This window comes from Sporisorium graminicola, chromosome SGRAM_22 (assembly GCF_005498985.1).
Source record: "Sporisorium graminicola strain CBS 10092 chromosome SGRAM_22, whole genome shotgun sequence".
Lineage (NCBI taxonomy): Eukaryota > Fungi > Basidiomycota > Ustilaginomycetes > Ustilaginales > Ustilaginaceae > Sporisorium > Sporisorium graminicola.
The window spans coordinates 892,744-919,052 of NC_043731.1; the positions used below are offsets into that span (position 1 = coordinate 892,744).

Here is a 26,309-nt window from a genome sequence, read left to right on the forward strand (position 1 = left end):
GCTGTCAGGAAATAATCAACCTTCGGCATTTCCGCGGAGAAGGCTGACGTGTGCTTTTCGGGATCTCCGTTTAGGACAGCTATCAAAACATGCCGCTCGCCAAGGTGAGTTGCATTAACCCAACAACGACAGCGACCACCCACAAGCCATTTTCGTTATCTCACATGTCTGATCTTGCGGTTGGAACATCCGTCACGGATGACGAGACGCTTTCAGTCGGCGCTGTTACCGACGTCGAGCTCGACAGCACGGGAGCCGGTTCGCCGCCCGCTATCACCTTCGACACTGCTTGGCCACATGAGGCGCCAAGCACTCCCGACAATGTCGCAACTCTCCCCGTAACCCCGACTGCTGGCGCCAACTTTACTGGCACCGCTGCTCCCGATGCAGGGATTCGCCAAAGTGAAACCTCTACACCGTCACTGGAAGCAGCGCTGGGGGAAGTGCTCGTCATCAGCGGCGGAAGCGGCTTCAACGACCTAGTCGGCGCAACACCCGGTGCGACATACGTTATGCCCATCTCTGACAACGGCGGATCCTCATCCGAGATCATTCGTGTCCTCGGTGGCCCATCAATCGGAGACCTCCGCTCACGTCTCAACCGCCTCATTCCCACACCGTCACGGTACGACCAGACCACATCTTCGTCTTCGTCATCCTCCGCACCTCCTCCTTCCAACGAAGCCATCCACAATCTACTCTCATATCGCCTTCCCTCCCACGGCCCATCGCGCGAGATCAAGCAGGAATGGATGGACATCCTCGAAGGGCGACATCGCCTGTGGCGCGGCATCGAGCCGGAACGCAAGGAGGTGATCCGCGGATTTCTCGTCCACTTCGAAAGCGAGGTGCTGCGCCGTGCACATCGACATTTCAACTTTCGCGGTGGATCGATTGGTAACTTTTTCCTCGCAGCAGCACAAAAGTTCTTTCGCTCGATCCAGAGTGCGATCTTCTTGTTCTCGGCGACGACGCAGATAAGCACATCGTCGTTGGCCAGCAAGGTGCTACCGGTGATCAATACGAACCATACTGCGACCATTGCGGCGGAGTTGGAGGATGGGGAGATGATTGTTGGACAGTGTGAGATTTCGCACCCTGCGCCAAAACCGATAAAGGCGAGTGCGGGTAGGAAGCTGGCACTGGCCGGCGAGGTAGCGAGCCAGCCTCCAGGTACGCCGTCGTCTGCGATATGGGATCCACAGCAGCAATCCAACTCTGGTTTGTTGTCGGCAGCAGATGCGATGCAGGGACTAGGACTGGGCGACGGCGGACCCACGACACCTGGCTTCGGCCCTCCTGCGCACTATCACATCAACGAACCGTTTGCATCCGCATCGGCATCGAGCTACACGTCGGCCGGCGTCTCTTCGTCAGCCACACCAGCCAGAAGTTCGGCAGCGGGTCCCAGTCCCCTGTTCGCCCAACTCGTCGAAGAGCGAGCCTCTGCGTATGCCGCACAGGCAAGAAAAGGGCTCACCACGGTCGGCAATCAAAAAGACGGCCTGGATCCCGAAGGCGACGACCAAGATTCGCAGGACGGACACGACCAAGTCGATTCACCTCGTGAAGACAGTGCTGCCGAAGACGATCATGCACTCGACAAGAGCACCTCTTCTCTGCACGCTGTCGCTGCAACTCCACGATCCAAGTCGACACGCAATGAGAAGACGGGCAACATCATTTTCTCCAAAGCTGAGGACGAGTCTTCCGAGCCCGCCTTGCCCTCGCCTATCCGCCGCATCCTCTACGTCAACGCCTACCGCAACGAGATCTACCCTGCGCCCAACCCGTCGTTCGTCACCGCGCTCAGCCGCAACAAAACCATCATCTACTCCTGCGGCTCGCTCTGGACCAGCATCGTCCCCTGTCTCTCGCTCCGCTGCATTGCCACCAGCATCGCCACCTCGCCCACACTCAAATTCAAAGTGCTCCTCCTCAACTCGGTGCAGGACCGCGAGACGAAGGGCATGGACGCTCTGGACTTCGTCAAGGCTATCTGCGGCTCGCTGAACCAGAGCGATGTGCCGAGTGGCGCTCAGGCTGAAGGGAGGACGGGGTGGGCGGAAAGCAGGCTGATCACGCATCTGATTTATTTTGAACAGGGACAGGTCGGGGTGGACGTGGCGAGGTTGGAGGAGATGGGGATTCGGTGTGTCGTGGCCGAGTCCAGGTTGAGAAGTAAGAGTGGGACGCCCAAGTTCGACGAGGAGAGTGTGAGGGAGGCGCTGCGCAAGGTTACCAGCGAGGCATCGTCGTAGTACCGATTCCCAAGTGTATCGGTAAGTTGCTGAAGTCAGAGGAAATTGCACACAGCCTGTTGTCCGGACTGTTGAACTTTTGAAATGCGTTTGCAATGAGGGCAGAATTCTATCATTGTGACTTTACAAGGGATGCTGGCCTCTACTCCTTCTCCATCGTCGCTAGGTAATGCGTGTCCTCGCACTCACGAATGCGCTTTGCCGCCTGCTCGGCCGTCAAATCCCTCTGCGGCTCGGCCATCATCTCGAAGCCGACCAAAAATTTGCGCACCGAAGCGGAGCGCAACAGCGGCGGGTAGAAATGCACATGGAATTGCGCGTAGTCGTCCTCCTTCCCCACGCTGTTCTGCGTCGGCTTTTGATGCACGCCCATGCTGTACGGAAACGAGCATTTGAACAGGTTGTCCAGCTTGCACGTCGTCTCGGCCAAGATGCGAGCCAAGGATACGACTTCGGCCTTTGACATTTCGAGAATATGGCGGATCTGGCGCTGCGAGGGAAGCAGCAACACTTCAAATGGCCACACTGCCCAGTAGGGGACGATGGCGACAAAGTGGTCGTTCGACGTAATGACACGCGGCTGGCCGGGGGTGGACAGCTCGAGACGCGCGAGCGTGAGCAGCATTGAGGGGCGTCCGCGGTCGTCGAGGGCGCCAAGGTTGACGCTGGAGTCCTGGTTAACCGGGTCGTGCGACCAATCGTATAGCGAAGCAAGCTCCTTGCTCGGCTCTTCGGGGACGTAGTCGAGCGACCAGACCTGACCGTGCGGGTGGGGATTCGAGCAGCCCATCGCCGATCCCTTGTTCTCAAAGATCTGGATGTACTTGACAAACGAATTCTCGTCCGGAATTTGCCGGTAGATCTTCTGCCATGCTTCGATGATGGGTGCGATGTGCTGGTCGGGGGTAAACGGTGGGGTGCTCAGCTGTGCCAGTGTCAAGTTGTGCTGCGGGTTGAAGCAGATCACGTAGCACCGCCCGCGAGCTGGCTGTGATTGAAGCAAAGGATGCTGCCCCTTTTCCGGGGCAACGGCCTGAGGCATCAGCGCAGCATAATCGTTCTCGAAGAAAAAGGTGGATGTGTAGTTGTCGTTCTTGGCGCCCGTCGCTCTAGTGTTACCAGGACAGAGGTAGCATTTCTCGTCGTAAGCCGGGAGCGAGGTGCCCTGCGGTTTTTCTTCCTGGCCTTGCCACGGTCGCTTGGTGCGGTGTGGCGAGCAGAGAACCCAGCTGCGAGTCAGAGGGTTGTATCGACGGTGAGGGTGCTCGGACGGGTCGAATTCGACCAGCTCACGGTCGTGACCAATCCCGTTTGTTGCTGCACCAGCCATATTATAGGGGAGTGTCGTGTGCGTTGACGATTCGATGTCAAACAACAAGCACAGCAGATTCTGCTAGCACCTTTGAGAGCGTCCGTGTGATTGTCGTGATGGTAGATTGCAAGGTAGAATACTTCTTAGGGGGCTCTTGGTGGTGGTGGTGGTCTTCGTCGGAGGCTGAGACTGTTCATGTTCGAGAGGTGTCGTTCGGAGAAATCGAACTTCGCCCGCTCGAGCCTTGAAATGCAACCCGCAAATCGTCCAGGACGCTGTCGCTTCACCGACGGAGAGCGGCGGTCGAATGACGTTTTATTTCTACAGCCGCTGCTGGCTCAATTGTAATTTCCTCTTCCACAGGCAGAGACCCTTGAAAACGTTCGACTTATGCTGACACCGACCAACACCGAAGACCGGCAAAAATCGAGACGTTCTCCCTGCAGGCCGTTCAAAGTCAATGAGCCTCATGCTTGAGAGGTTTTTGAGCGTCTTGATTCGAACACAATCCATGCATTGCAACATCGGTGCTGTGACTACAGTCAGACTGACATCTATACCTTTCGAACTTGGCAAGGGGCTAAGATCCGATATGGTCGAGAATCCGGACCCTCGCCAAACACGCCTCATTTGTCCTTCGCACCGTCCTTCACCACTACCGACGGTGGTGATGGCGCCAACAGCCCAACAATACGCAACATCATGTCCACAGTGAGCAGCGTAGGGATCAGGCAGAACGGCACATAGTTTCTGTTGAGAACAACTCTGTTGTCAGCCGCAGCTTCACGCTTTACGGTTCTGGCGTGGCATCAAAACTTACTGAAGTAGACCAGCTTTCTGACTTGACGAGAGCGAGCGACCGTCCGAGCCGAAGAGCACGCTGCAGATACATTGCAGCGTTGAAGAAGCAGCTGTTCAGCGTACAAAGAGAACAAGAGGTTTAGCTCTCGGGCTCGCCATCCACTTCTCCGGCGCTGACACTTACCCAGCGTTCCATAACACACCATGAGCGGGTATGTTCTCTTCTCATCTGCAACTTGCACACTGTTATTGTCAGCATTCTTCTCCAGTCAGCCGAATAGGTGGTGGTCGCCACTCACCGTTCAACAGGCCCCAGATTGCAACCACAAAGCACGGGATCTGGAACACCGTCTCGCTCGCCAGCAGGACTCGAAACCACACATGCTCCGGCGACGCGCGCTCCGCAGCCAGCAGGAACGGATCTTTCGAGCTCGTCAAATAATCCTGCAGCACTTTGCGCAGTGGCTCGGGGAACAGCCGCTGCGAGTATGGTGGGAAGGTCAGTTGCGCATCGATGGCAAGCGAAGCGAAAAGGTGGATGCCGAAGTAGGCGAGGTACAATACGTCGAGCGGGCGCTCGGTCAGCGTTCGAGGGCGGGATGCAGCCGCGGTCCGTGTTGTGGGCGGCATGGTCGGATGCAATGCGGTCGACGGATGGGGACGACGAGTCAATGGAGAAAGGTCAGGGTGGCTCGATCGCGAATCAGTGGGAAACCATCTTCCACCACACGCCATAATTTAGAGCTCAACCCGATTTCCGATTCACCGTTCAACACCGACACCGCTCAACAGGCTCGACACAGACTCACAGCACATTGAGACGACCTTGAACCAAGCAATGAGCATCGCATCTGCATGAATGAAGACTTCTTAGGGGAGCAGATACGATTTACAGCTGGGACGGCGTATTCCTCCCATTCGGTATGGCACCGGCATCGATCTGCGTGTCCAGAAAGGCGTTCAAGTCAAACGGACTCGCTGCAGCAGTAACTGTCGAAGCAGGCGTCCTCGGCGCAAACGAGGCAGCATGGGAGCTGGCAGAAGCAGCATTCACGATCGGCAGTCCTTGGAGGAACTCGTTCATCGATCCGCCGAATCCAGTCAGATCGTCCGTGCCCGGTGTGCTCCACGAAGCGGCAGTGCTCATCGCAGCAGCTGTTGATGGAACAGCAGCGCCATTCCACGGCGAGTCTGCCACATCCGAAACCAGCATCGCCGAGCTAGTCGCCTCTTGGAACGCAGCAGCCGGTTCGAACACGCTCGAGAATCTCGCGCGCTCCTGCCTCAGCTTCCCCTCGTTCGTTGGTCCCAGCCCCGGAATCATTTCGAACTCGCTATACAAGCTCGACAGAAGCTTACGCATCCTTGCCGCCTCAGCCTGCGTATCCGGATGGCACTGGTATGTGCTGAACGCATAAACCATCCTTCCCGCTTTGGAAAGCAGATCCGCCGTAAGCTCGTGCAAGCCCGCTTTAAATGTCTGCTTGGCCATCTCGAGCGCATAGTACGCACCACGCTTGATCGAGCTGCGGAACGCAATCGAGCTGTAATCCAGCAAGTTGACCGATGCAAACGACGGCGGCACCGAGATGGCCGCCAGCTGCGGGGCGATCTCGGCCATGCGGTCGAAGGCGGTCAAGAGCAGCGAGTCGATCCGTTGCCGCGCTCGTAGGTAGGGGCTGCCCTCCAGCCGCGAGCCTTGTGCTGGAAGTTGCAGGCCGTGGGCGCGAATCATGGCGTGAATACATTGGTACTGACTCCAGACCAGCAGGTACAGGAACGCCTTGCGAACCAGGATCGAGATGATATCCTCGTTGCTGTTGTCGTACGGGATGAGCTCTTGCAACGCAGACCCGTGGCTCTCGGCTGCCGACAGATTCCAGCGCAGTACTTCAGGCATCTGCCTATCAAAGCGTTCCAACTGCTGGAGCACTTCCAAGATCGCCGTGGGTGAAATGCCCAGACGCCGAGATTTGGCGGCACAGATGGTGAGATTGTGCGTCCGTAGCACCGAGGCCATGACCGAGAGCTGCCAGGCCCATTGGTTGCCGATCGGACCGCCGAGGTCGGCCGTCATGGCGTCCGGGTCTATATCCTCTTGAAGCAGTTGATGGCGCTCAAACAGGTCAAAGCTGCGAATAATGTCGTTGATAACGGCGACAGCGAGGACGAGCGGCATGCGTTCGTCATTGACCTCGTCTACGAGGTCCCGATCTGGAACGCGGTTCTTGAGCCTCTGCGCTTTGACAATACGATCGTCCTTGGAGCGGTTGAAGCCGTGATATGTGAGCAGTCGAATCATCTTGGTGTGGCTCATAGGGTGGACAAACCCCGCATCAAGGCTGGAAGTAGTGGCCTCTTCGACGCTCTTGTTGCGAGCGGGTACGTCGAACGTCAGCAGGATGGCTTCCAGCACATCCAGAGCAACGGTAATCTGTTTGGTGCATGCTTGCGAGACCAGCTTCTCGAGGCGCTTGTAGATGCGCGCCTGAAGGTCGAAGCGGTTGGATGCGTAGCCGAGCTGCACCACGCCAACGCAAGCGACGGCGAGGATGAGGATGTCAGCAGGAGGGAAAAGGTCGTATGCTGCCGAGGAAGCGCCGACGCCGTCGAGTTTGCTGATGTGTCGGCGGTATCTCGGATAGAAGTGACGCGGAAGCACGGCAGGATTGCACCAATACGTTGTGCGGAAATGGGACGAGACGGCATCGTCGAGGATGGACCGGGTGAGGCCACGAACATTGAGCATATCTGGTTCCGTCGCCGGGCCGGGCGTCACGAAGAGGTCGTCCGGCTGCGGGGTGGAGTCGTCATTTGGTTCTGTGCCAGCTCCGTTGGTGGAAGCGGCTTCCGCTGCGTCAGACTTTTTGCGCTTCTTCCTCGGCGCATTGGCTGCTGCCGATGGCGCCGGATCAGCGCCCTGCTGTGCATCGTTGTCGGAGGTGTCGGCGTTGGAACGTGCATTGTCGGTGATGATGCACTCGTAGCCTCGAGCGACGCAGAAGGAGCAGATCGAGATGCCTTCGGTGTTGCGTTGGTCTTTGTCGCATTTAACTTTTTTGCGACGGCAAGGGTCGCACGAAGCTCGGGGGGTTCCACGCTTGCCCATAGTTGCAGAGAGAGTTGTGAGGGAGACAGAGTGGAATGGCGGGGGGGTAATGAGCCTCGCTATTTAATGGTGTTCTGCTCTACGAGTGTTGGCACTTGACATGATTGCGTTCCTGGCTGGCCTTGCTGTCCCAGAACGCGGGTCGGTGTTGGTGAGCAGAGCGTTGCTTCGAGCAATAGCGAGGTCCTGATGTGAAGAATGCGCCGAACACAGCCTTGCGCGCGGTTCAGGCAGTCCCGCCTACTAGCGCGCAGCTCAGACAGAAAGATGAAGCAAGCTGTCAAGTCGCCGGTATGGAAGATCGGCGGGGAACAAGCAGCTACGTGGAGGTGCGCATGAAACAATCTGCACTGCAAAGCAGGGCCTTATCGCAAGTGGAAGGGCACGTGGACGAGGTTAGAAAGGCGAGTGCGAGTCGCCGTTGGATGGGTGAAGTGAGGTGGGGTTGTATGTCGGAGTGTATGGTGCTCGGAAGGTGAGGTGAGGCGCGAACCGTGGAAGACAGGGTCGTCGTACGACTGCGCAGTCCACGCCGCTTTTTTGAGCCGCGGATGCAATTCAGGAATCATGCGCGGCTTAGTTGCTTAGCCGCCCGGCGCGATACGCTTTCGCGCTAGAGGTCTAACACAGCAGAAAATCGAGCGGGGAAGACCTCCACCAAGCGCCGCCTCTTCCGGTCAACACGGTGGCCGGTGCGAGCTCGGAGTGCTTGTTACCTTGCAGACTAATCATCCGCTCCACCATCCTGCAAGGTGTACTGCACAGCATCACTAGGTTGCCACAATGTCGAAAGGTCGATCGCTCCCACCAGCGCTCAAGCAGCTGCTGCAGCAACCCACGTTCCCAGCACGACCATCGAGGCTGTCAGCAACGACGCAACTCGCACCGGGACGATCTGCCAACCCGTCGCCCACGCCCAAGCTGGCCAGCATCAACCAGTATTTCCAAAGTCTTCAGGCAGAAGCCAAGCAAAAGGGCATTGGCTGGGGTGAATGGGTCTCGATTGCGACAGCCACACTGTTCACGCTCAATAATCCGGGCAGTTTGCAGGCGCTCCACCGTTTTGCCGCAGGAGCCAGCACATCCGATCTGGAGCACCGAACCAGTGTGGCTCTGTTGATGCGCGAAACCGGGCTCAAGTGTATCGGCTTCATCGGCATCCCCAAAGTGATCAATAACCTGGCTGCGCTCCGCAAAGCAGTCGAGCAAGACGCTGACCTCGTGCGAGCGCTCCCCACGGAGCCAAGGAGACAGATCAAATCAGATCGACTCGAAGCCGTGCACAAAGCAGCCTACGATCTGTGGGACGACATCTACACGCCCCACTCGGAAAAGCTTCTCAAGATTCTCGGCACCTCGCATCCAGACCTACCCGTGTTCATCGTCGAGGCAGAGTACGGCCCGTTGTTCTCTTCGCCCGCCTCGTTCGCTCTACCGTCGGACCCCGAGTCTGCGAAGAAGGAACCGAGCTGGGACGTCAATCGCTTGAGGACGTCGCTCGTTGCCATCTCGGCCCTCAGGGCTCAGGGAGGTGTAGGTCCGCAGGTGACAAGCCACGTTTGGGGTCTGCTCAAGGCAAAGGATTCGATCAAGGCGAACGATGTCAGCAAGCAAGGGCTTGAATGGCTCACCACTGAAGAAGGAGCGCAGTGGGTCGTGCGCATCGTCGATGGCGTAAGTAGCCTGCCATGCATCTCTTCGTCGTCTCTGTCGAGTGATATTGACCCTTTGATTTTGTATCTCTCCTTGACATCTTCCGCAGATCTGCGAGGCCGTCGAAGGCGCGGAAGAATTCGAAGGACAGGCAAAGGAGAGCAAGCTTTGATTATGGCATCTGCACGACGAGTATATGCGTACAAACACAGCAATACAATCAACGAAACTAAGACCTGGACTGTGAGAACCACCATGCAGTAATAACACCAATCACAAACACCTCGATGAGACCTCCAGCCAGACTTCCACCGCCGGCCAGCAGAAGCAGACTCCAAACATAACCCACAAGTCTGTCGAGCACCAATCCGCTGGCGGAAAGCGCCAGTCTCTGTGTAGAAGGCAGCGGCTCGTACGGGTTCAAAGAGGACAGCAGTGATGACGAAGAATCGCCGCTGGGAGGCAGACGGAGCAGCGTAGTGATGGGTTTGTGGTCCGAATGGGTATAGTGCATGATGCTGCGATAGAACTCGACCTCAACGCCGTGCGAGTCGTTGTGCTCTCTGCCGGGCGACGAGGCCCAGAAAATGCGGTCAGTCCAGCCGGGCACCCGCTTTTTGCTCAGCGTCTGACCCTCGAGCGCCTCGGATGTGATGCCAGCATTCTTCTTCTTGGTCTGCTTGCCCGGTCGAGAGACGACGTACTTGTACGTGGGCGGGATGCCGGCTTCAGTGATGGGCAGCTCCGTCAGACCATGGAAAGCCTTGGGCTGCTTTGCGAGACGTTGGTGAGTCAGCTGATCGTGCTGCGCGAGCAGCGACCAGTCTCCGACCTCGAGTGCTTTGGCGAGCGAGTCCTTTGTGAGCTCAGGAGCGGCTTTTTCACTCGCGAGCTCACTCTTACCCAAAGCGATGCGGTGGTTGAGATCGCCAAACACAAAGAGATGCGTGGAGTCGTAGACCGTGTAGCTGTTCTTGTCGAGTGCGGTTGTCTTTTTGGCAGCTTTACCAGAAGTGACCATCTCGTGCTGCTGCTTGAGTCCGTCGAGGTCGTTGGGATTCAGAGGTTTCTGGGTAGGAGCTTGAAGGACGGGAAGTTTTTCGATTGAGGAAGATTCGAACACCATCCTTTGCACGATCTGCTGCCAGTCTTTATTGCGTCTGAGCACATTGTGGTCGTGAGCCGCCAAGTGGGCGCTGACAAAGGTCAGGACTTCGTCAGCACCTTTGCCGTCGGCGGCAGCGACGACGATGCGCGCACCGACAGCGCCTTTGTTGCCCATGACGCCGGCAATGCCAGTCCCGACCTTAGCGGTGCGAATCTCCTTGACGCGATGTGCGGCACTCTTGGTATTGGTGGTTGTGGCTTTAGAGATGGAAAAGGGAGCTCGTTCGCGGGCGTAGACATACAGCGCTATGCCGACCAGATCCACTCTGCACAGAAGAGGGTAGCCCTCGGGTCCACCTCCTTCCTCCAAGCTGGCATACAGGCCCGAGCCAGAAACAACTGCTTGGTGAGGGCGGATGGTCCTGCGAATGTCCAAATCCGTGTTGTAGAGCGCGGAGTCTCCCGAGCCAGAAAGACCAGTGTGCAGTGGCAGGAGCTCTTGGAAGCCCACGGCGTAAAAATCGGGTGCTTCGCGTGGCAGTGAGGGGTGAGTGGAGAGAGTTTTTGTGTTTCTAGACTTGTATGCGTCTGCCTCGAGAACGTTGCTGTTGGTCAAAGGCTTGGAAGATTTCGGCGCCACTGGCCTCTGCTCGGCGGTGGGGATGAGCCACGGTGTGAGATCATGACGAGTCTTTTCGGCTCCTGCCAGGTTAGCGTTGTAGGATGCGATCTGCACCCTGAGACCGTTGGCGCTCATCTTGAACGTAAGCAGGATCTAATGCGGGCTGGTAGTGTTGACAGGCCCTGCTTGATTGCTAGCAGAGTGTTGGCGGAAGGGAAGGATGGCGAGGGGCGAGCGAGGTCTTTGGATCCTAGTGGTCTCGATTTTGAATTTTGTGCGGGGAAGGTGAGTGTGAACGTCATGCAGCGCAGTGAATTTCTAGCTGAATATGTCAGCTGAAAGAGAGGCCCAAGCACGCAGCTCGGGGTTTGATCGCTCTAACAACGGCGAAAAATCGACCATGGCCAAGCTTTCTGGGCTCAAGCCAATCGCCGAGTTTACGCGTTTCTTCGTGCTGCTTTTCCGCTTTCGGCCAACTTGGAAGAGGAAGACGATGGAGGAGGACGAAAGCCAATTGCTTGTTCCTATATCTGCTCGACCGCTTGCCTTGACATCACCATCTCTCCGTCACCTCTCCTTTACAATCATGGCCGCCAATCAGCTCGCTAGTAGCCGCGCGGGGCTTCCCACGGGCGCCATCTTTGCCGTATGGACCATGCTGCTACTGGCCTCGTCCTCCACCGCCTTCGAACTGCCCTCGTTTCTTAAATCCGTCATCTCGGTTGAAAGGGTCAACAACAACGCCAACCGGCCAACGGGAGCCACCGCGTACCAGGCCAACCAGCCCTACGATGGTATCGAAATCCCTCTGACTGGTCGCTTCGTCTTTCGGCCTGCCCTCTTCTGGCTCGAGGGAGGCGTACTGGGATTCTGCCTGCTTTTCATCCTCATCCATATCGTAGGCAAGACACGCAACCGTCAAATTGCTCAACGCTTCGCCTCGGCTGCTCTCCCTACTTTGGAACAAGAGTTTGCCGTGGTTGCCAATGACGATGGCAAGGGTCACCTGCTGTGGAACGGTGGCAATGCGGCGCTCATGTTTGCTTCCGGCCGAAGAGGATGTGCCAGCCTTCACGTCACCTTTGACCTGATTCCTCGACACGACCCCATGGAGATCCTCTACAGCTTTGCAAAGGACATTGCGCTGGCTTCCACCACCTCTTCGTTCCGCGACACCATCACCCTCACCTTTACCTTGCCCCCCACTGCGGACAACGTCTCGGGCGTCTTTGCCCTCGTCAACAAGGGCGCATTGCAGCACACGCGCAGTGGACGCTTCGACCTTACGTTCGCCAAAGTCGTCGACTCGGACAGTGCCGTCACCTCGCGCGGCCTCTCGAAGCAGTGGGCCGTCATGAGCGAAGCCGTCGAACTCACCGACACTTTCCTCGGCGAGCCGGACCAGAAGGGTGTCGCACAGCGCGCCAAGCTCGGCCTGGTCGACCTTCTCGAGGGTCAAGCCGGCCGCTTCCTCGACAGCATCGTCCTGACCGACCAGCCCTCGGAGCGACCCACCAAGGGCCCTATCCCTGCAGAGAAGCGCCAGCGTCTGCTCGTCCTCACCGCGCAAGCGCCCAAGTCGCGCGCAGACGCCCAAAAGGCAGCTGAACTGCTCCAGCTCGGCTGCAACCTGGTCGATGCGCTCGAGCAAGGCGTCGTCAAGCTGCGCAACGAGACGCTCGCCAAGCTGCGCAAGACGCGTGCCGCGGTGGACAAAGAGCTGCAGGACGAGGCGACCAAGGAGCAGCGCGAGGCCGAGCAGGAGGCAAGGGAGGAGGCCAAGCGCAAAGCCGAGAAGGCCAAGTTTGATAAGCTCAGCCCGGCAGAGCAGGCCAAGCGCAAGGAGGTTGAAAGGAAACGTGCGCTCAAGAAGGGGTCGCAGAAGGTGAGATGAGCGGTCGAACTGCGTGAAGTGCAATCGGTCCTCATGGGGGCGGTCAAGAGGTCGCCTCAGTTTGGTGTTGTCTTGGCGTGTGACAATTGCAATGGAAGGAGACGTAAGGAAATTCAAGCTGATTGCAGGACTGTGCTGTGTGATTGCGACATGTATCGAAGTTCGAGAAGGCGTATGAATGCTGTTGAGCGTGAGATCACTTTGTTCCTCCGCCCGCTTCTGCTGCTTTTGCTGCCTTGGCCTGCGACGTTTCAAGCCAATGTCGATTCGCGCTGTTGTCAGTCGTTCCTGTTCACCTTGGTCTGGATCTGCTACACTCTCGCTGAACTTACCGCCTGCTTGGCCCTCAGCGCTTCGGCATCCGCTTCCTTTCTCTTGGCGATGGAAGTGTTGGACTCGGTGCGCTTGCCCTTGTTGGCGTCGGCCAGCTTTTTCTGGTTTTTGGCACGTGCCAGCTCTCTCTGGTTTCCTCCTGCATCGATAGTAATGTCAAATTGAGTCAGCTTCCATCTACGTCACAGAAATCGTTTGACAGGCCTGTCGAGTTTGGTACGCTTTCGAAGACTCACGGGTCATGGTGAATAGAAGATCCGATTTGAGCACGCGTTGCTCCGATGGCTGCTTGCAATGTCGTCCTGTCGAGTGCGAATGAGAGGGGGTCCAGAGCACACGGCCCAGTTGTGCTCTGCTTGATGCTGGTTGTCGGTCAGCCAAGCGGCGAGGTCGGAGAGGTGCGTGGATGACGAGGAGAGCGAAGTCAAGGAAGACCCAAGCTCGGCGTTGCGAAGAAAATCCAAATCCCTCGACCCTCGACTTTCGACCCTTGACAGGCGCAAAATTCCGAGTTCCGTCTTAGCCATGCGAATCGCGCACCAACTACGGTCAAACAAGCTACTTTGGTGTCCGCAACATCTATGGCTTTGCAACTCCTTGTCGCATAGAGAAGTCCCACAGTCAGGGATCGCACACCTGAAAAAAGTCAATGGGCGTCAAATCTGATTGTTTTGCTTTTGAGCATCTAGAACGAGCAAACCGGGGTCCGCCAGAGGCGGAAGCAGCGCAACATCATACATCGGAGCAAAAGTGAGACTAAGAGAGCAGAGCAGAGAGAGCTAACGGGCTCGTGGGGACACGGCAACACGAGACAATTGTGATGTAGCCTGTATAGACAATGTCAGGATTGCCCTCTAGAGATGGCTTTGAGGCAGCTGCAGACCGCTCTTTTCCAAGTCGGCAGCGAGATCAACGCTAAGCTTCTCCTTGATGAAGGCGTTGCAGAAGCTAAACAGCTCGGTGCCGAGTTTTCCATCCTTGTCCTGAGCCAACTTGCTCTTCTTGCCCACTTTGGCCACCGGCACCAAATAGGCACCGTTCAGATTGAGACGGTCCACCTCGAGCGATGTACAAGCGTACAGCTGGGTGAGCGCGCCGTCTTCAGCACTGGTGAAGAAGCGGCTAGTGAACGAGTTGATGGCGGCGACGACCACGCCGTACGACTCGTTCACGCCGCGGAGGAGGCCGGAGCGCACGACACCAGGGTGGACCGAGATGCTGGTGATGCGCGCGTCTTTGGGCAGCAATTTCGCGAGCTCGTTGGCGATCAGGATGTTGCCGAGCTTGCTCTTAGCATACCTATCCCAGGTTCCCTTGACTTCGGGCCAGTGCTGCTTGTTCACCGCCTCGAGGTCTTTGAAGCTCGTATCCGAAGGAGACATCGCGTGGGCCAAGCTCGCGACTTGGACGATCCGCACTGTTGGCGAGTCCGGCTCGGCGTACTCCGGTAGCTTGGACGTCTGGTAGAGCGTCGGCAGCAGCAGCATGGTGAACAGGTAGTGGCCTATGACGTTGGTGCCCACCTGCAGCTCGAGGCCGTCCTTGGTGAAGGTGTAGGGTGTCGACATGACCCCGGCGTTATTGAGCAGGATGTCGAGGCGCGTTTCGTGCGACAAGAAGTCTTGGGTCGCCTTGCGAACCGCAGCAAGTTCGGTGAGGTCGAGCTGCAAGAAGTGGATGTCTGCTTTGGGCACCGCTTGCTTGATCTTGGAAATCGCCTCTTGCGCTCTGGACTCGGTGCGCGAAGCCATGTACACTTTAGCACCGTTGCGAGCGAGTTCGAGGCACGAAGCCCTGCAAGGAGCGGACGAGGAGATGGAATGACGAGTGTCAATTACCTCTTCCACGAATCATTTGGACGATCTTGCGAAGCCATACTTACTCGCCGAGACCACTGTTACCACCAGTGACGATGGCGACGCGGCCGGTCAGGTCAGGAATGTCGGAAGATTTGAAGGAAGGCATGATCGTCAATGCCTAAGCTGGAAGTACAGGGATCAGTAGTGGAAGTCAAAAAGAGAAAGCAGAGACGGTGGCAGACCAGGTGCTTATAAGTTCAACGACACAAGCCAAGCGTCGTAATCGTGCCATGTATGAGCTGACCACTGTGCGGGGGACGTGCGGGAACAGCTACGCGAGAAGTGGAAACCTGCGTTTGAAAACCGCTATAATTGGGCCCTCCGCGGAAAGTCGTTCCAGAGGGGATCTTTTGAGTGACCACTTGCCTCAAAAGGCCACTAAAAAGCGGACGAAATTCGGACCGAAAAAGTTGGCCCTGAAAACAAGTTTGGTTTGTGTCGCTGTCCTTCCTCTTCCAAGCGTAAAGGACTCCACGTAGGCTGGGAAGCAACCTGCTCCCCGCATTGTGCGGACCCAAGCGAGACATAGGATGCGTAGCTTCGCGAAAGCAGCCACGCGATCGAGTGTGTGCTTCAACAGATCGTTCAAACGAAACAACAAGCGGCGTCGTCAGCTTCCCAAAGCCGTTCAGAATCAGCAATCGGCGATGAATAGCTACGAACTCCCTTTACAGTCTCATCACCTTGAAGCCGTGCAGCGCCACCACAAGTCGCTCCACACTGTACGTCTCAATGATGCTGCACGAGGCAGCGTTTTCGTGTCTAAGGAAGCAGAAGCCGATGCTTGAAAGAGTGCATGCGAAACCCATGGCCACAGGTAACCAGGACGACGGATCTTTCCAAAAGGAATGGATAGACCGTCATAGAAACTATATACAGAATACGGAAGAAAAACGGCGGCAGGCGAGCCTGCTCAGAAATCGTGGCGATCAGCAAGCGGATCACGGATACGACTGTTACGGTTGCCGCTGCCTGCGTTGTTGTTATTGTCCTCGAAGCTGTAGCCGTCCGAGCCGTACGATTGCTGCGGAGGCGTGCCGAGCGCTTCTGCTTCCCTGGCCCATCGGTCCTTCTTCTTGGACTTGGACGAGTTGGATCGACCCCACTTGCTGCCGCCGTTGCTATTGTTGTCGCGCGAGTCGTTAGCATAACTAAGCGAACTTCTGGACGAAGCTTCGGTGCCAGCACCGCCGATGCCGTAGCGTTCGGCATAGCGGCTGCCGAGACTCCTCCTTGAGCTGGTGCGAGAGAGCGAGCCAGCTCCACCGTGTCCTCCGTCATCAATCACTGCGCCAGTGATGGGGTCGCGCACCACGTTACCAGCACGTCCAGCATTCTGCCTCCTCTCATCCGCATAAGGATCCTCGCGCTCGGCACGCGGGCTGTCTTCGACGTTGTCGGCCCAAGGTGCGAGGAAGTGGCTGCCGGAACGAACGTTGCCGGTCTTGCGCGCCGATTCGGGATCGCGGCGCGTCTCGCCCGTCAAAGGGTCGACGATGACTTCCTGGTTCTGCCAGTCGGTGGCCGAGTCTCCGTATCGATCAGACCAGCCATTGGCGGTGCGCTTGACGCGATAGTCTTTAACGAGACCGTATCGGATAGCCCACGAGGGCGAGTGGCGCGAGTTCTTGTTGTTTCGCACGTTTTGGATCCAAAAGTTGTGGAAATGGCCAGGGATGTAACCACAGATGGTGCAGATGATGTTGATGAAGAAGTCCAAGCCCACTCCGAAGCGGATGAGCACAGCGAGAGGAGGCAGCAGCCAACCGCAGACCATGACGATGCCGTGGAAGGCATGGTGCCGTTTGATGGGGCCTTTGCTTCTGGGAGGCGCCATATTTGCTTCAAAATGAACGGTGGTCGTTACTACAAACAGATGCGCTAGGTGTACAGCGCTCGAGTCTGCAGTGGTGTGATGTTTGCAGAAAGGGAAAGGGCAAGGGGAGGTCTGACAAGGAAGAAGCAATGTGCGACGAAGCAGGCTGCTTCTTGACAGTTGAGCTTCCGCTCCTGTGCTGCTGTGCCTTGCTACCGCCTTCGCATTTGCGGGAAGACCAAGCCAGCCAGCCACACGGACCGCCAAAATCTCGTTACAGCCCCAACTTTGACTGATGCGGAATGCCAAATCTCGGCGCGGCGTCGGCGACCGCAACGAGCCAGAGCTGAATTTGCGGCGGCAGGGTCTTTTGACCGCCCAAATGCAATGCCAGCCAAAGCCTGGTTTCTCGGTCTGACACAGCCGGAACAGTTATTTGATTGAATTGTCGGCAATGTCCGGTCTGACATTCCTGATCAACTCTTCGCGATCTCACATCATTCGTCAAGAATTGTCTTCGACAAGCGTAGAAGGAAAAAGCACGTCAAAGCTGGCCGACCTTGCGCTTTGACGTTCCCAGAGCGATAACACGTTGTTAGGACTGCAAGTGGAGGAAAAGGAGGGTTCGAGGGTATCATGCTAAGAGATTTTTGGTGGGCTTCGGTCGGAAGACTCTCTTTGCCTCTCCTCCACGTCCTTGCCACTCCCATAGCTAGCTTCCAGCCCACCGCCTTGTTCGCATTCTCCGCTCTTTTACAGCACCGCATCAACCATGGCGCTTCCTCCTTCGCTGCAGGCGCTGTCCATCGGCTCCCTTACTGCTCCCAATACTCTCGAGCTGTTTCTGGACTATCTCTGCCCCTTCTCGGCCAAGCAGCTCAAGGGCGTCAACGAGCATCTGCTTCCGCTCGTCATCGGTGACTCAGCTCAGTACAAGGACCAGGTCCGAATCGTCATCCGACCCTACCCTCAGCCGTGGCACTCGAGCTCGACGCTGCTTCACGAGTCGGCCCTTGCCGTGGCCAAGATTGCGCTTACCGATCCGACCGTCACCGCCATCCCGGACCGCAATGCTTTCTGGCTCTACTCGTTGGAGCTCATGAAGGAGCAGGAGCGCTTCTTTGATGGTCCCGCTCGCGGTAAGGCTCCGGACCAGATCCGTAGTGAGCTCGCGACGCTGGCGATCGAGACCGTCGGCGAGGGTCCCAAGAAGCGCAAGCAGAATGCGATTCATAGAGACTTGCAGGGTACGCCGCTGGGTCAGTCGGTCAAGAATCAAATTCGCGTCGAGAAAGAGGGCAATGGCGGCAGTGCGGTCGTGCCCGAACTCAAGTACTGTGTCAAGCTCGGTCGTCAGAACGGCATCCACGTCACACCAACGTGTCGTAAGTTTCTGAAAGCCGATCCTATCCTATTCCGCTCGACTTACTCACCTAGTGCCATTGCTTTTCTCTTTACTTCTGTGTATTCGCCTTTTGGAATCAAGTCTGGAACGGTCTCGTGGAAGGTAGCATCTCGTCTTCGTTCGATCAGGCTGCGTGGAAGGACTTCCTCGGCAAGCAGATTGCCTAAGAGACGCTTGTCCTTTGCTGTCTCTCACCTTGCCTCCGCTGCAAATGAGGGTTCACTTGTCCAACACGCAAAACCTCATCGCACTCTCATTCTGGCATTTCTCAACGAAAGGATCGATCGTCTTGTCAGAGGCACAGAGGTAGATTGTTCGAAAACTTGTAATGAGATCTACAAATCGACGGGTTGGGTTGAGTCGGGGGTTGTAAAAGATAAGTGAGATGAAGCAGTTTCTAAGGAGCCGCTCCGGGAGGGCGCTGGAGCTTAGCGACGTGCCGGGGCAGCAGCAGGGGCAGCCGGCTTCTTGCCAGGCAAGTCGCGCTCCTCGATAAAGAACAGAGCTGCAAAAGCCAGCAGACCGGCACCGGCAATGACAATGAAGACGGTGTGCATCGACTGCTCGTACGCGCCGATAGCGGCCAAACGCAGCGGCTTGCTGAGCGTCTTGATGGTGCTGACGTCCTGGCGGATGAGCTGGATGAGCTTGCGGGGGATGTCGGTCTTCTCGAGGTTCTTCTGCAGGCTGTTCTGCAGGATGGCGCTCGAGAGCGAGATACCGAGCACCGAACCGGTCGCACGGAAGAGGTACGTGACACCAGTAGCAGCAGCCATGTCCTTAGGGTCGACCGAGGCGATGAGAGCGACGAGGGTGATGGTGAGAACCGAACCGTACGCAGCTCCACCCCAGGGCATCGTGAGCCAGTAGAACGCCTCGCTGGTGCCCGGGCGCCAGAAGCACATCATCAACGGGCCCACGAAGCCGGCGAGACCACCGAGCAGAAGCATGGTGCGGTATCGCCCGGTACGGGCCATGATGAGACCGCTGCCCAAGCTGCAAGCGGAAGCGATGATGGCGTTGGGGATGAGGTGGAGACCAGCATACTGCTTGGTGGTCTGCTCGACATTCTCGAAGTAGTTGGGCACGTTGAAGATAATTCCGAACTGCGACATGGTGATGAACCAGCAGGCGATGGCGACGAAGCCGGGCGTGCGGTTGAAGAGCACCGACATGGGCATCAGCGGTTCGCGGGCAACGAATCGCTCGACGAGCACGAATAGCACCAGCGCGATACCACCTCCGATAAGAGAACCAACGACGAGCTTGTCGGACCACTCGCGCTCGTTGCCTCCCAAGCTGAGACCCACGAGGATGAGCGTGACCGAGGTGACGAGCGAGAGCGAACCAAGGGCATCGATGCGCTTGATCTTTTCGATCATGCTGCCCGGTCCGGCAGGGATGTCGATCTTCCACGAGACAACGACGAAGTGGACAACGCACAGCGGCACCTGAAGCAAGAAGGCCCATCGCCATCCGAGACCGCCATCAGCGAGAGCACCACCAAGGGGGCCACCGAGGGCGGCACCGGTAGCGTAGACGAGATTGCCGAGACCCTGCCACGTGCCTCGCTGCTTGAGGCTGACAAGATCGCTGGTGACCAACGTAGCCATGGTGGTCAGACCACCACCACCGATACCAGCAAGAGCTCGAGCTGCGCAGAGCTGCCAGAAGGTCTGGCTGAGACCACAGAGGAGTGAGCCGACGAGGAAGATGGCGGAAGCGAAGAGCGTAGCAGGCTTGCGACCAAAGATGTCTGAGGCCCTTCCGTACAGAGGCTGGAAGGCGGTCTGGGTGAGCAGGTAGCTGGTACCGAGCCAGCCGACCTCCTTGCTCACCTGGAATTCGGATCCGACCGCCGAGAGAATCGTGGCAACGATGGTTCCGTCGAGAGCCGCCAAGAACGAGCCGATCCACATGGCACCCATGATGACCCAGATGTCAGCACGGAGAGGCGGATCTTCAGGCTCCTCGGCGATGGCAGGAATGCCCGAGATAGAAAAGTGGCTCTGGTCCAGTGGGACAAAAGCGGACGAGTTGGGGTCGACACCGTGAGCGGCGCCCTGGATGGCGCTGAAGGCCGACTCCTGTGCGATGGCATCTTCCTCCTCGGCGCTGAGATCAGGGCGCCCAATGCTGGCGGCGAAGCTGGGACGGTGACGCGAGACGGACGAGGATCGCTGCTGCGTCCCCAGCAGCGGGGTACGCTCGGTTTGAGTTGGAGCCATCTTGGAGGGGAAAGTGGATGAACAGGGATGGATGTGGTCGAGATGAAAGGTAATGACACTCGCAAGGATTCGGGTTCAGGACGAAAATTTCGCACAAAGCTGGATCTGCTCCGCCCATGGACAATGCAGAGGCTGCCTGGTTGGCACAACAGCGATCGACAGAATCCTACCCGAGCATGCGGGCAAAACTTTGTCTTTGTCCAGAATCCACCTTCTGAGGAGGAGAGGATATTTTTTTGCTTTTGGCGCTGCTACGGTCTTTTGCTCCCTCTCCAGACTCGATAACAGGACACAGACCAATTGGGAGACTGCTTGATAAGCGCTTGTCTCACTGCCCGCCATCCATTGGCTGCCATGCTTCCTCACATTCCCGAAACATTCGGTCGTGCCTCTTGCATCCAGCAACCATCGCAAGCGCACGAGTTTCCGGTCTGCTCTCGCTCAACTCCGCTCTTTGCGCTTTGTTCGAAGGGGGTGAAGTTTTTTGTACGAGGCATGAACACGAGAATTCTGTTCGAAAGGCAAACACGGGTAGCTCGCACTGCAGCGTGACAGCTGCAGAGCCATCTAACACGAGGTTCTCACGACGTCAGAGAAGTCGAATTTCCAAGGGAGAGAAGCCTCAAAACGCTCGGTGGACCGATAAGAGCGGGCGAACGCAGCAACTGCAAAGTGGGGCCACGGCCAAACTCGACAGACGCACGGACTCTCGCTCATTTCCTTCTCCGCAAAAACAGTGAAATTCAAAACTTTCGTTCTCGTCTCTGATCTGTCCCGATGCGTTAATGAAGAGTCTAATCTCCCGATGATTGGGACCCGCTGTTTGGGCTTTGTTAAGCGGCGGTTGTCCAGCAGCCCGGGTTTAGTCTGCACAGAGCGGGTTTAGTCGCGATGTCTCCGTCGGAAAGTTCTACAGCTTGCCGTGTCTTCGGTGGTGTTTGCGGAACGGAGTTTCGCCAGGCGGCTATGCACACGTCGAGCGAACAGCTAAACGACAAGAGGAACACCGGCGAACAAAACCAAAAAAAATGGTGTCATCAGGTGCGGAAATACGACCAATTCGGCCCAGGGTCCGTGCAAAAGAACAGTCATTCGGGAGGAAAAGAGAACAACCATTTGGAACGCCGCTGACTGGCGGCAGCTGCGGACCCAAAACCTTCTGCGGCTGAGATGGGTGTGTTCGATATCCTTCCTCCACGTACGATCGTCTTTTGCTGACTGGACATGGACGACCTTATAAAAGTCCCAAGTTGCGGGCAGGACAAGGGATGAACCCCCATCCTCAGTCTCCTCATCATCCACAACCCAACCATGAGCGGCACACACAAGTTCTACACCCTCCCCGAGCCTTCTGCTCGCAACGGCTTCTCTGTCTTGAAGCTCAAGGAGGGGCCCATCCCCAAGCCTGACCCCGACCAGGTGCTCGTCAAGGTGCACGCCGTCTCGCTCAACTACCGCGACTTGATCATTGCCAAGAACCAGTACCCACTCGACCTCAAGCAGGGGGAGCTAATCCCTGTCTCGGATGGCGCCGGCGAGGTGGTCTCGGTCGGAAGCAAGGTCTCCAAGTGGAAGAAGGGTGACCGCGTCGCCAGCATCTTCACTCAGGCTCACCAGCAAGGCGCGACCCCCGACAAGGAAGCGGTGAAAACGACGGTCGGTGGTATGCTCGACGGCATGCTGGCTCAGTACGTCGCTCTACCCGAGACGGCAATTGTGCGTATCCCTTCTCACCTTTCGTACGAGGAGGCTGCTACGCTGCCCTGCGCTGCCGTCACCGCCTACAATGCGCTCTACGGCATCCCCACCGAGCAGCTGCGTGCGGGCGACACGGTCGTCGCCCAAGGCACGGGTGGTGTCAGCGTCTTTACGCTTCAACTCGCCACCGCTGCTGGTGCCAAGGTGGTCATCACCTCGTCGTCGGACGACAAGCTTCAGAAGGCGCTCAGCCTGGTCCCGCAAAGCCTGCGCCACCTCGTCACCACGGTCAACTACAAGACCAACCCGGACTGGGACAAGGTGGCCCTCGAGGTGACCGACGGCAAGGGTGTCGACCACGTCGTCGAGGTCGGCGGCGCAGGCACGCTCGAGAAGTCGTTCAACTCGATCAAGCGAGGCGGTGTCATCTCGACCATCGGCTTTGTGGCCCAGGGTGAAGCGCCCAACGTTGCCTACCACGCGCTGCTCACCGGTGCCATCTTCAAGGGTGTTCTGGTCGGTTCCCGCCAGCAGTTTGAGCACATGAACCAGATCTTGGAGGACCACAAGATCAAGCCTCTGGTCGACAAGGTGTTCCCCTTCGAGAAGGCCCAGGAGGCGTACGCCTACCAGTGGAGCCAGGCCCACGTTGGCAAGGTTGTCATTCGTATCTCGTAGTGTCTTCTCTTCTCTCTTCAGCAAGCGTGCGTCGGCAAAGTCGTCGTTAGTGTTTCGTAGTGTTCTCCCCGGCAATGATTCGCAGTGTTCTCGCCACCGAATGTACGCCGGCAACGTCGTCGTTAGTGTTTCGTCGTGTTCTCTCTTCACTGATTCGCAGTCTTCTCGCCATCAAGTGTATGTCGGCAAGGTTGTCGTCAGCGTTTCGTAGTGCTCTCGCTTCAGCAAGTGTACGAAGGTCCGCAATCCGATTCGTGTTTGTTTAATTTTGTCCGTCTATGCGTGTAGCGAGGTGAGTAGACTGAAAGCAGGGGTTGGCAGTGACAAAGCTCGTCCGGGCTCGTGGAGTTGACCTCCTGTGTCCAATGCGAGGAGCTTCAAAGCTGAATTGATTCAAGACTCTCGCCACAGGCTAGGTTTGGTTATGGCTTGCCATTCCGAGAACAAATTCGACTACTGCGAGGATCCAGCCTTGGGGGGCACAATGTCGCCGTGACTGACCTGGGGTGCTTGAGGAGCATGGGTGTCTGAAGAAGCCTGTTTGAGCTCTTGCTCGCGGGCAGCGTTCCTTTTGGCGTTCTCTGCGTTCTGAGCGTACTTTCTATATCGATGCGAGCAGACCCACGATCAGCTATCGCTTCCATCACCAACTCACGGGCCGACGGAAGCAACTCACCCCTTGAGAAAGTCGGTCTCCTTCTTGACGGCGTCCAAGTTGACAGTTCCGTCCGGGTTTTTCAGGATGTGCGGCATCTTGTAGAGGCGGTGTCTGAAGGTGTCTGCAGATGTGGTGGACAAAAGGCAGGCTAGAACAAGCAGAACGCTAAGGACGCAGTTGGCGTGCAATGGTTGCATGGTGCCGTCGGCAGGACATAGTAACAGCTCGAAAAAGAGCGCAGCGTAGCCTGCTCAGCGCTCAGTTCTATGCAGCGCCTCGGTACGTCCACTTTACACAGCCTTGTGAGCTACGAACTGCAGAGCGCTAGCTTTGACAGGTGACAATTTGACTGGCATCTGGCATCACGGATCATAACGCTCCGCTTTCAGCGGATGGAAAATGGCCTTTTCACCTCCACACGGCTGTCGGTGAGCTTTGCTGCTACTTCTGCTGGATGACCGCACCTCTGCTCTTCCGGATTGGTGCTCAGTCAAAGTCCAATTATTTCGATTTACCCCAAAGTGCGATTTTCCAGTCTCCTAGCAGAAAGAGCAGTGTGAACGGATAAGCGCGCGAGGGCACCAAATGTGGGTAAGCAGGCAAAGCTCGAGGCGAAGCTGCTCTTGCGCCGCCTTGGCCCACTCAGACCAGACCCTCGATTTCCCCCCTTCGCTTGGCTGCCTGCTCGCATTGGTCCCGCTCTCTCGCTTAGCTGCTTCAAAGGGCGCTCCCAGCCTATCGCGACTCAAAGACGCAGATCGACGTTCTCAGCCCCTTTCCAGCCAGCTTTGGCCATCGACCCTTTCCACCACGACCACCACCTCCTCCTCTTGTATCATCAGCCCGGCACTTTCTTGTTCCTCCGTTGATTTTGTTCGACCATGCGATCCACCTGGCTTTCGACTGCTTCGGCCGTCTTTGTGTGCGCTGCTGCGCTTGCCAACGCCGCCAAGCTGCCTGCTCCTCTCGAGCAGATCCACTACGACCAGGCTGGCAACCTCATCTGGAACGAAGACGCCGACGTCTCCACAGTTATTCCTTCTCTCGGCCGACCTGACTTCAGCGTCCCTTCCCTTGGTCGACCCGACTTCAGCGCTCTTGACATCAACGACGCCGTCTCTGCCGCTGCCGTTCCTGCCAAGCAGGCTGTTGAAGATGTTCTCACCGAGTCTATGAAGCAGGCCGAGGACGTCCTCACTTGGGCTGAGAATGAGATCGAGCGCATCGAGCACAAGATCCAGGACGCCGTTGCTGGCACCAAGCAGGGCGTCAAGGACTGGATCCACACGGGCAAGGTCTTTGTCGACGGTCTCGAGTTTGAGCGTCTCACCCACCCTTCCTTCCCCGAGTACTCGCTCCGTCTCAACGCAAAGTCCGAGGCCTTCTGCGACAAGGATGTCGTTCAACACAGCGGCTACCTCGACATCTCAGACTCCAAGCACCTCTGGTTTATCTTCTTTGAGTCGCGAAGCAGCCCCAAGGATGACCCGGTCGTGCTCTGGCTCAACGGCGGCCCTGGCTGCTCCTCCTCCACCGGCCTCCTCTTTGAGCTTGGTCCTTGCCGTGTCACTGACGAAGGCAAAGCTGTCAAGAACAACCCTCACTCGTGGAACAACAAGGCCAACCTGCTCTTCCTCGACCAGCCCGTCGACGTAGGCTACTCGTACTCGGACAACGACGCCGTCAACAACTCGCCTGCTGCCGCCGAGGATGTCTATGCCTTCCTACAGCTGTTTTTCACCAAGTTCCCCCAGTATTCGAAGCTCCCCTTCACTGCTTCTGGTGAATCTTACGCCGGCACCTACCTGCCCAACATTGCTTCCACCATCTACAAGAACAACAAGAAGCTCTCTCTCGCCCGTTACGCCGACCCTGCTCTGGCTCCCAAGCACATCAACCTCGACACCGTCATGATCGGCAACGGTCTCTCCTCGCCACAGTATCAGTTCCCCTCGGTGCCCGAGTACGCTTGTGGCGCCGATAACAAGTACGCTCTCTTTGAGCCCGGCAGCTCCACCTGCACCACGCTCGAGCAACAGGCTTCCACCTGCAAGTCGCTCATCGAGTCTTGCCAGAAGTACAACTCGCGTCTCACTTGCACTCCTGCCGCGCTCTACTGCTGGAGCCGCCTGTACGGCCCTGCTCAGGATACGGGCAAGAACCTGTACGACGTGCGCAGGGACTGCGACCGCGAGAGGGACGGTCCGCTCTGCTACAAGGATATGGAATACATCGAGACGCTCCTCAACACGCCCAGCATCAAGAAGAACCTCGGCGTGCCCGAGTCGGTCACCTTCCAGTCGTGCAACATGAACATCAACCAGGCTTTCTTGCTACAGGGTGACTCGATGCACGACTCGGCTGCGCTGCTTCCGGAGCTCATCGAGGACAACATCCGTGTGCTCATCTACGCCGGTGAAGCCGATTTCATGTGCAACTACATGGGCAACCTCGAGTGGATGCAGAACCTCCAGACGAGCTACCTGGACGACTTTAACAACGGCACTGCTCAGGAGTGGTCGGTCAACGGCAAGGCGGCCGGCTTGATCCGCAAGGGCGGTAAGGGCGCTGGTAACGTTGCCTTTGCTCAGGTGTATGCTGCTGGCCACATGGTTCCTTACGATCAGCCCGAGGCCGCGTCTGATATGATCAACCGCTGGCTCGCTAACAAGCCTTTGGCTTGATGTCCTGGCCAAAGTCTGAAGTAAGTCATTCTATATTGATGTATTGTCTCGTAGTCTCAATCACACATGCTCGTATCAATGCTGTCTTGCTGGAGCTGTTTGAGTGTCGTGTGTGCTAGTGAGCTTTGACTCATTGCCAACGTTTCCAGAGGATGCACCGCGCTCGAGCGGGTTGACAACTGCGCCACGCG

General features: G+C 57.2%; 14 protein-coding genes across 14 annotated transcripts; 6 read left to right on the forward strand and 8 right to left on the reverse strand.

Annotated features, from left to right (window-relative positions):
- Positions 1-164: 164 nt before the first annotated feature.
- Positions 165-2,261, forward strand: EX895_003960 (uncharacterized protein; the record flags this gene model as incomplete). Its single annotated transcript, XM_029884558.1, has 1 exon — positions 165-2,261. One exon carries the CDS (start codon positions 165-167, stop codon positions 2,259-2,261), a length of 2,097 nt encoding a protein of 698 aa, XP_029739268.1.
- A 142-nt stretch (positions 2,262-2,403) lies between these two features.
- EX895_003961 (uncharacterized protein) lies at positions 2,404-3,591 on the reverse strand (the record flags this gene model as incomplete). Its single annotated transcript, XM_029884559.1, has 1 exon — positions 2,404-3,591. The coding sequence occupies one exon, from the start codon at positions 3,589-3,591 to the stop codon at positions 2,404-2,406; it is 1,188 nt and encodes a 395-aa protein (XP_029739269.1).
- Positions 3,592-4,199: 608 nt separating this feature from the next.
- Positions 4,200-5,004, reverse strand: EX895_003962 (uncharacterized protein; the record flags this gene model as incomplete). Its single annotated transcript, XM_029884560.1, has 4 exons — positions 4,200-4,323; positions 4,394-4,484; positions 4,559-4,603; positions 4,674-5,004. 4 exons carry the CDS (start codon positions 5,002-5,004, stop codon positions 4,200-4,202), a joined length of 591 nt encoding a protein of 196 aa, XP_029739270.1.
- Positions 5,005-5,263: 259 nt separating this feature from the next.
- Positions 5,264-7,483, reverse strand: EX895_003963 (uncharacterized protein; the record flags this gene model as incomplete). Its single annotated transcript, XM_029884561.1, has 1 exon — positions 5,264-7,483. The coding sequence occupies one exon, from the start codon at positions 7,481-7,483 to the stop codon at positions 5,264-5,266; it is 2,220 nt and encodes a 739-aa protein (XP_029739271.1).
- Positions 7,484-8,266: 783 nt separating this feature from the next.
- On the forward strand, positions 8,267-9,308 carry EX895_003964 (uncharacterized protein; the record flags this gene model as incomplete). Its single annotated transcript, XM_029884562.1, has 2 exons — positions 8,267-9,157; positions 9,246-9,308. The coding sequence occupies 2 exons, from the start codon at positions 8,267-8,269 to the stop codon at positions 9,306-9,308; spliced, it is 954 nt and encodes a 317-aa protein (XP_029739272.1).
- A 57-nt stretch (positions 9,309-9,365) lies between these two features.
- Positions 9,366-11,000, reverse strand: EX895_003965 (uncharacterized protein; the record flags this gene model as incomplete). Its single annotated transcript, XM_029884563.1, has 1 exon — positions 9,366-11,000. The coding sequence occupies one exon, from the start codon at positions 10,998-11,000 to the stop codon at positions 9,366-9,368; it is 1,635 nt and encodes a 544-aa protein (XP_029739273.1).
- Positions 11,001-11,451: 451 nt separating this feature from the next.
- Positions 11,452-12,759, forward strand: EX895_003966 (uncharacterized protein; the record flags this gene model as incomplete). Its single annotated transcript, XM_029884564.1, has 1 exon — positions 11,452-12,759. One exon carries the CDS (start codon positions 11,452-11,454, stop codon positions 12,757-12,759), a length of 1,308 nt encoding a protein of 435 aa, XP_029739274.1.
- A 1,187-nt stretch (positions 12,760-13,946) lies between these two features.
- Positions 13,947-15,057, reverse strand: EX895_003967 (uncharacterized protein; the record flags this gene model as incomplete). Its single annotated transcript, XM_029884565.1, has 2 exons — positions 13,947-14,886; positions 14,975-15,057. The coding sequence occupies 2 exons, from the start codon at positions 15,055-15,057 to the stop codon at positions 13,947-13,949; spliced, it is 1,023 nt and encodes a 340-aa protein (XP_029739275.1).
- An 807-nt stretch (positions 15,058-15,864) lies between these two features.
- Positions 15,865-16,788, reverse strand: EX895_003968 (uncharacterized protein; the record flags this gene model as incomplete). Its single annotated transcript, XM_029884566.1, has 1 exon — positions 15,865-16,788. The coding sequence occupies one exon, from the start codon at positions 16,786-16,788 to the stop codon at positions 15,865-15,867; it is 924 nt and encodes a 307-aa protein (XP_029739276.1).
- Positions 16,789-17,539: 751 nt separating this feature from the next.
- EX895_003969 (uncharacterized protein) lies at positions 17,540-18,339 on the forward strand (the record flags this gene model as incomplete). The annotated part of the gene is made up of 2 exons (XM_029884567.1): positions 17,540-18,152; positions 18,254-18,339. The coding sequence occupies 2 exons, from the start codon at positions 17,540-17,542 to the stop codon at positions 18,337-18,339; spliced, it is 699 nt and encodes a 232-aa protein (XP_029739277.1).
- A 1,013-nt stretch (positions 18,340-19,352) lies between these two features.
- On the reverse strand, positions 19,353-20,400 carry EX895_003970 (uncharacterized protein; the record flags this gene model as incomplete). The annotated part of the gene is made up of 2 exons (XM_029884568.1): positions 19,353-19,377; positions 19,448-20,400. The coding sequence occupies 2 exons, from the start codon at positions 20,398-20,400 to the stop codon at positions 19,353-19,355; spliced, it is 978 nt and encodes a 325-aa protein (XP_029739278.1).
- A 1,311-nt stretch (positions 20,401-21,711) lies between these two features.
- On the forward strand, positions 21,712-22,776 carry EX895_003971 (uncharacterized protein; the record flags this gene model as incomplete). Its single annotated transcript, XM_029884569.1, has 1 exon — positions 21,712-22,776. One exon carries the CDS (start codon positions 21,712-21,714, stop codon positions 22,774-22,776), a length of 1,065 nt encoding a protein of 354 aa, XP_029739279.1.
- A 453-nt stretch (positions 22,777-23,229) lies between these two features.
- Positions 23,230-23,529, reverse strand: EX895_003972 (uncharacterized protein; the record flags this gene model as incomplete). Its single annotated transcript, XM_029884570.1, has 2 exons — positions 23,230-23,377; positions 23,453-23,529. The coding sequence occupies 2 exons, from the start codon at positions 23,527-23,529 to the stop codon at positions 23,230-23,232; spliced, it is 225 nt and encodes a 74-aa protein (XP_029739280.1).
- A 786-nt stretch (positions 23,530-24,315) lies between these two features.
- Positions 24,316-26,118, forward strand: EX895_003973 (uncharacterized protein; the record flags this gene model as incomplete). Its single annotated transcript, XM_029884571.1, has 1 exon — positions 24,316-26,118. One exon carries the CDS (start codon positions 24,316-24,318, stop codon positions 26,116-26,118), a length of 1,803 nt encoding a protein of 600 aa, XP_029739281.1.
- Positions 26,119-26,309: the final 191 nt, after the last annotated feature.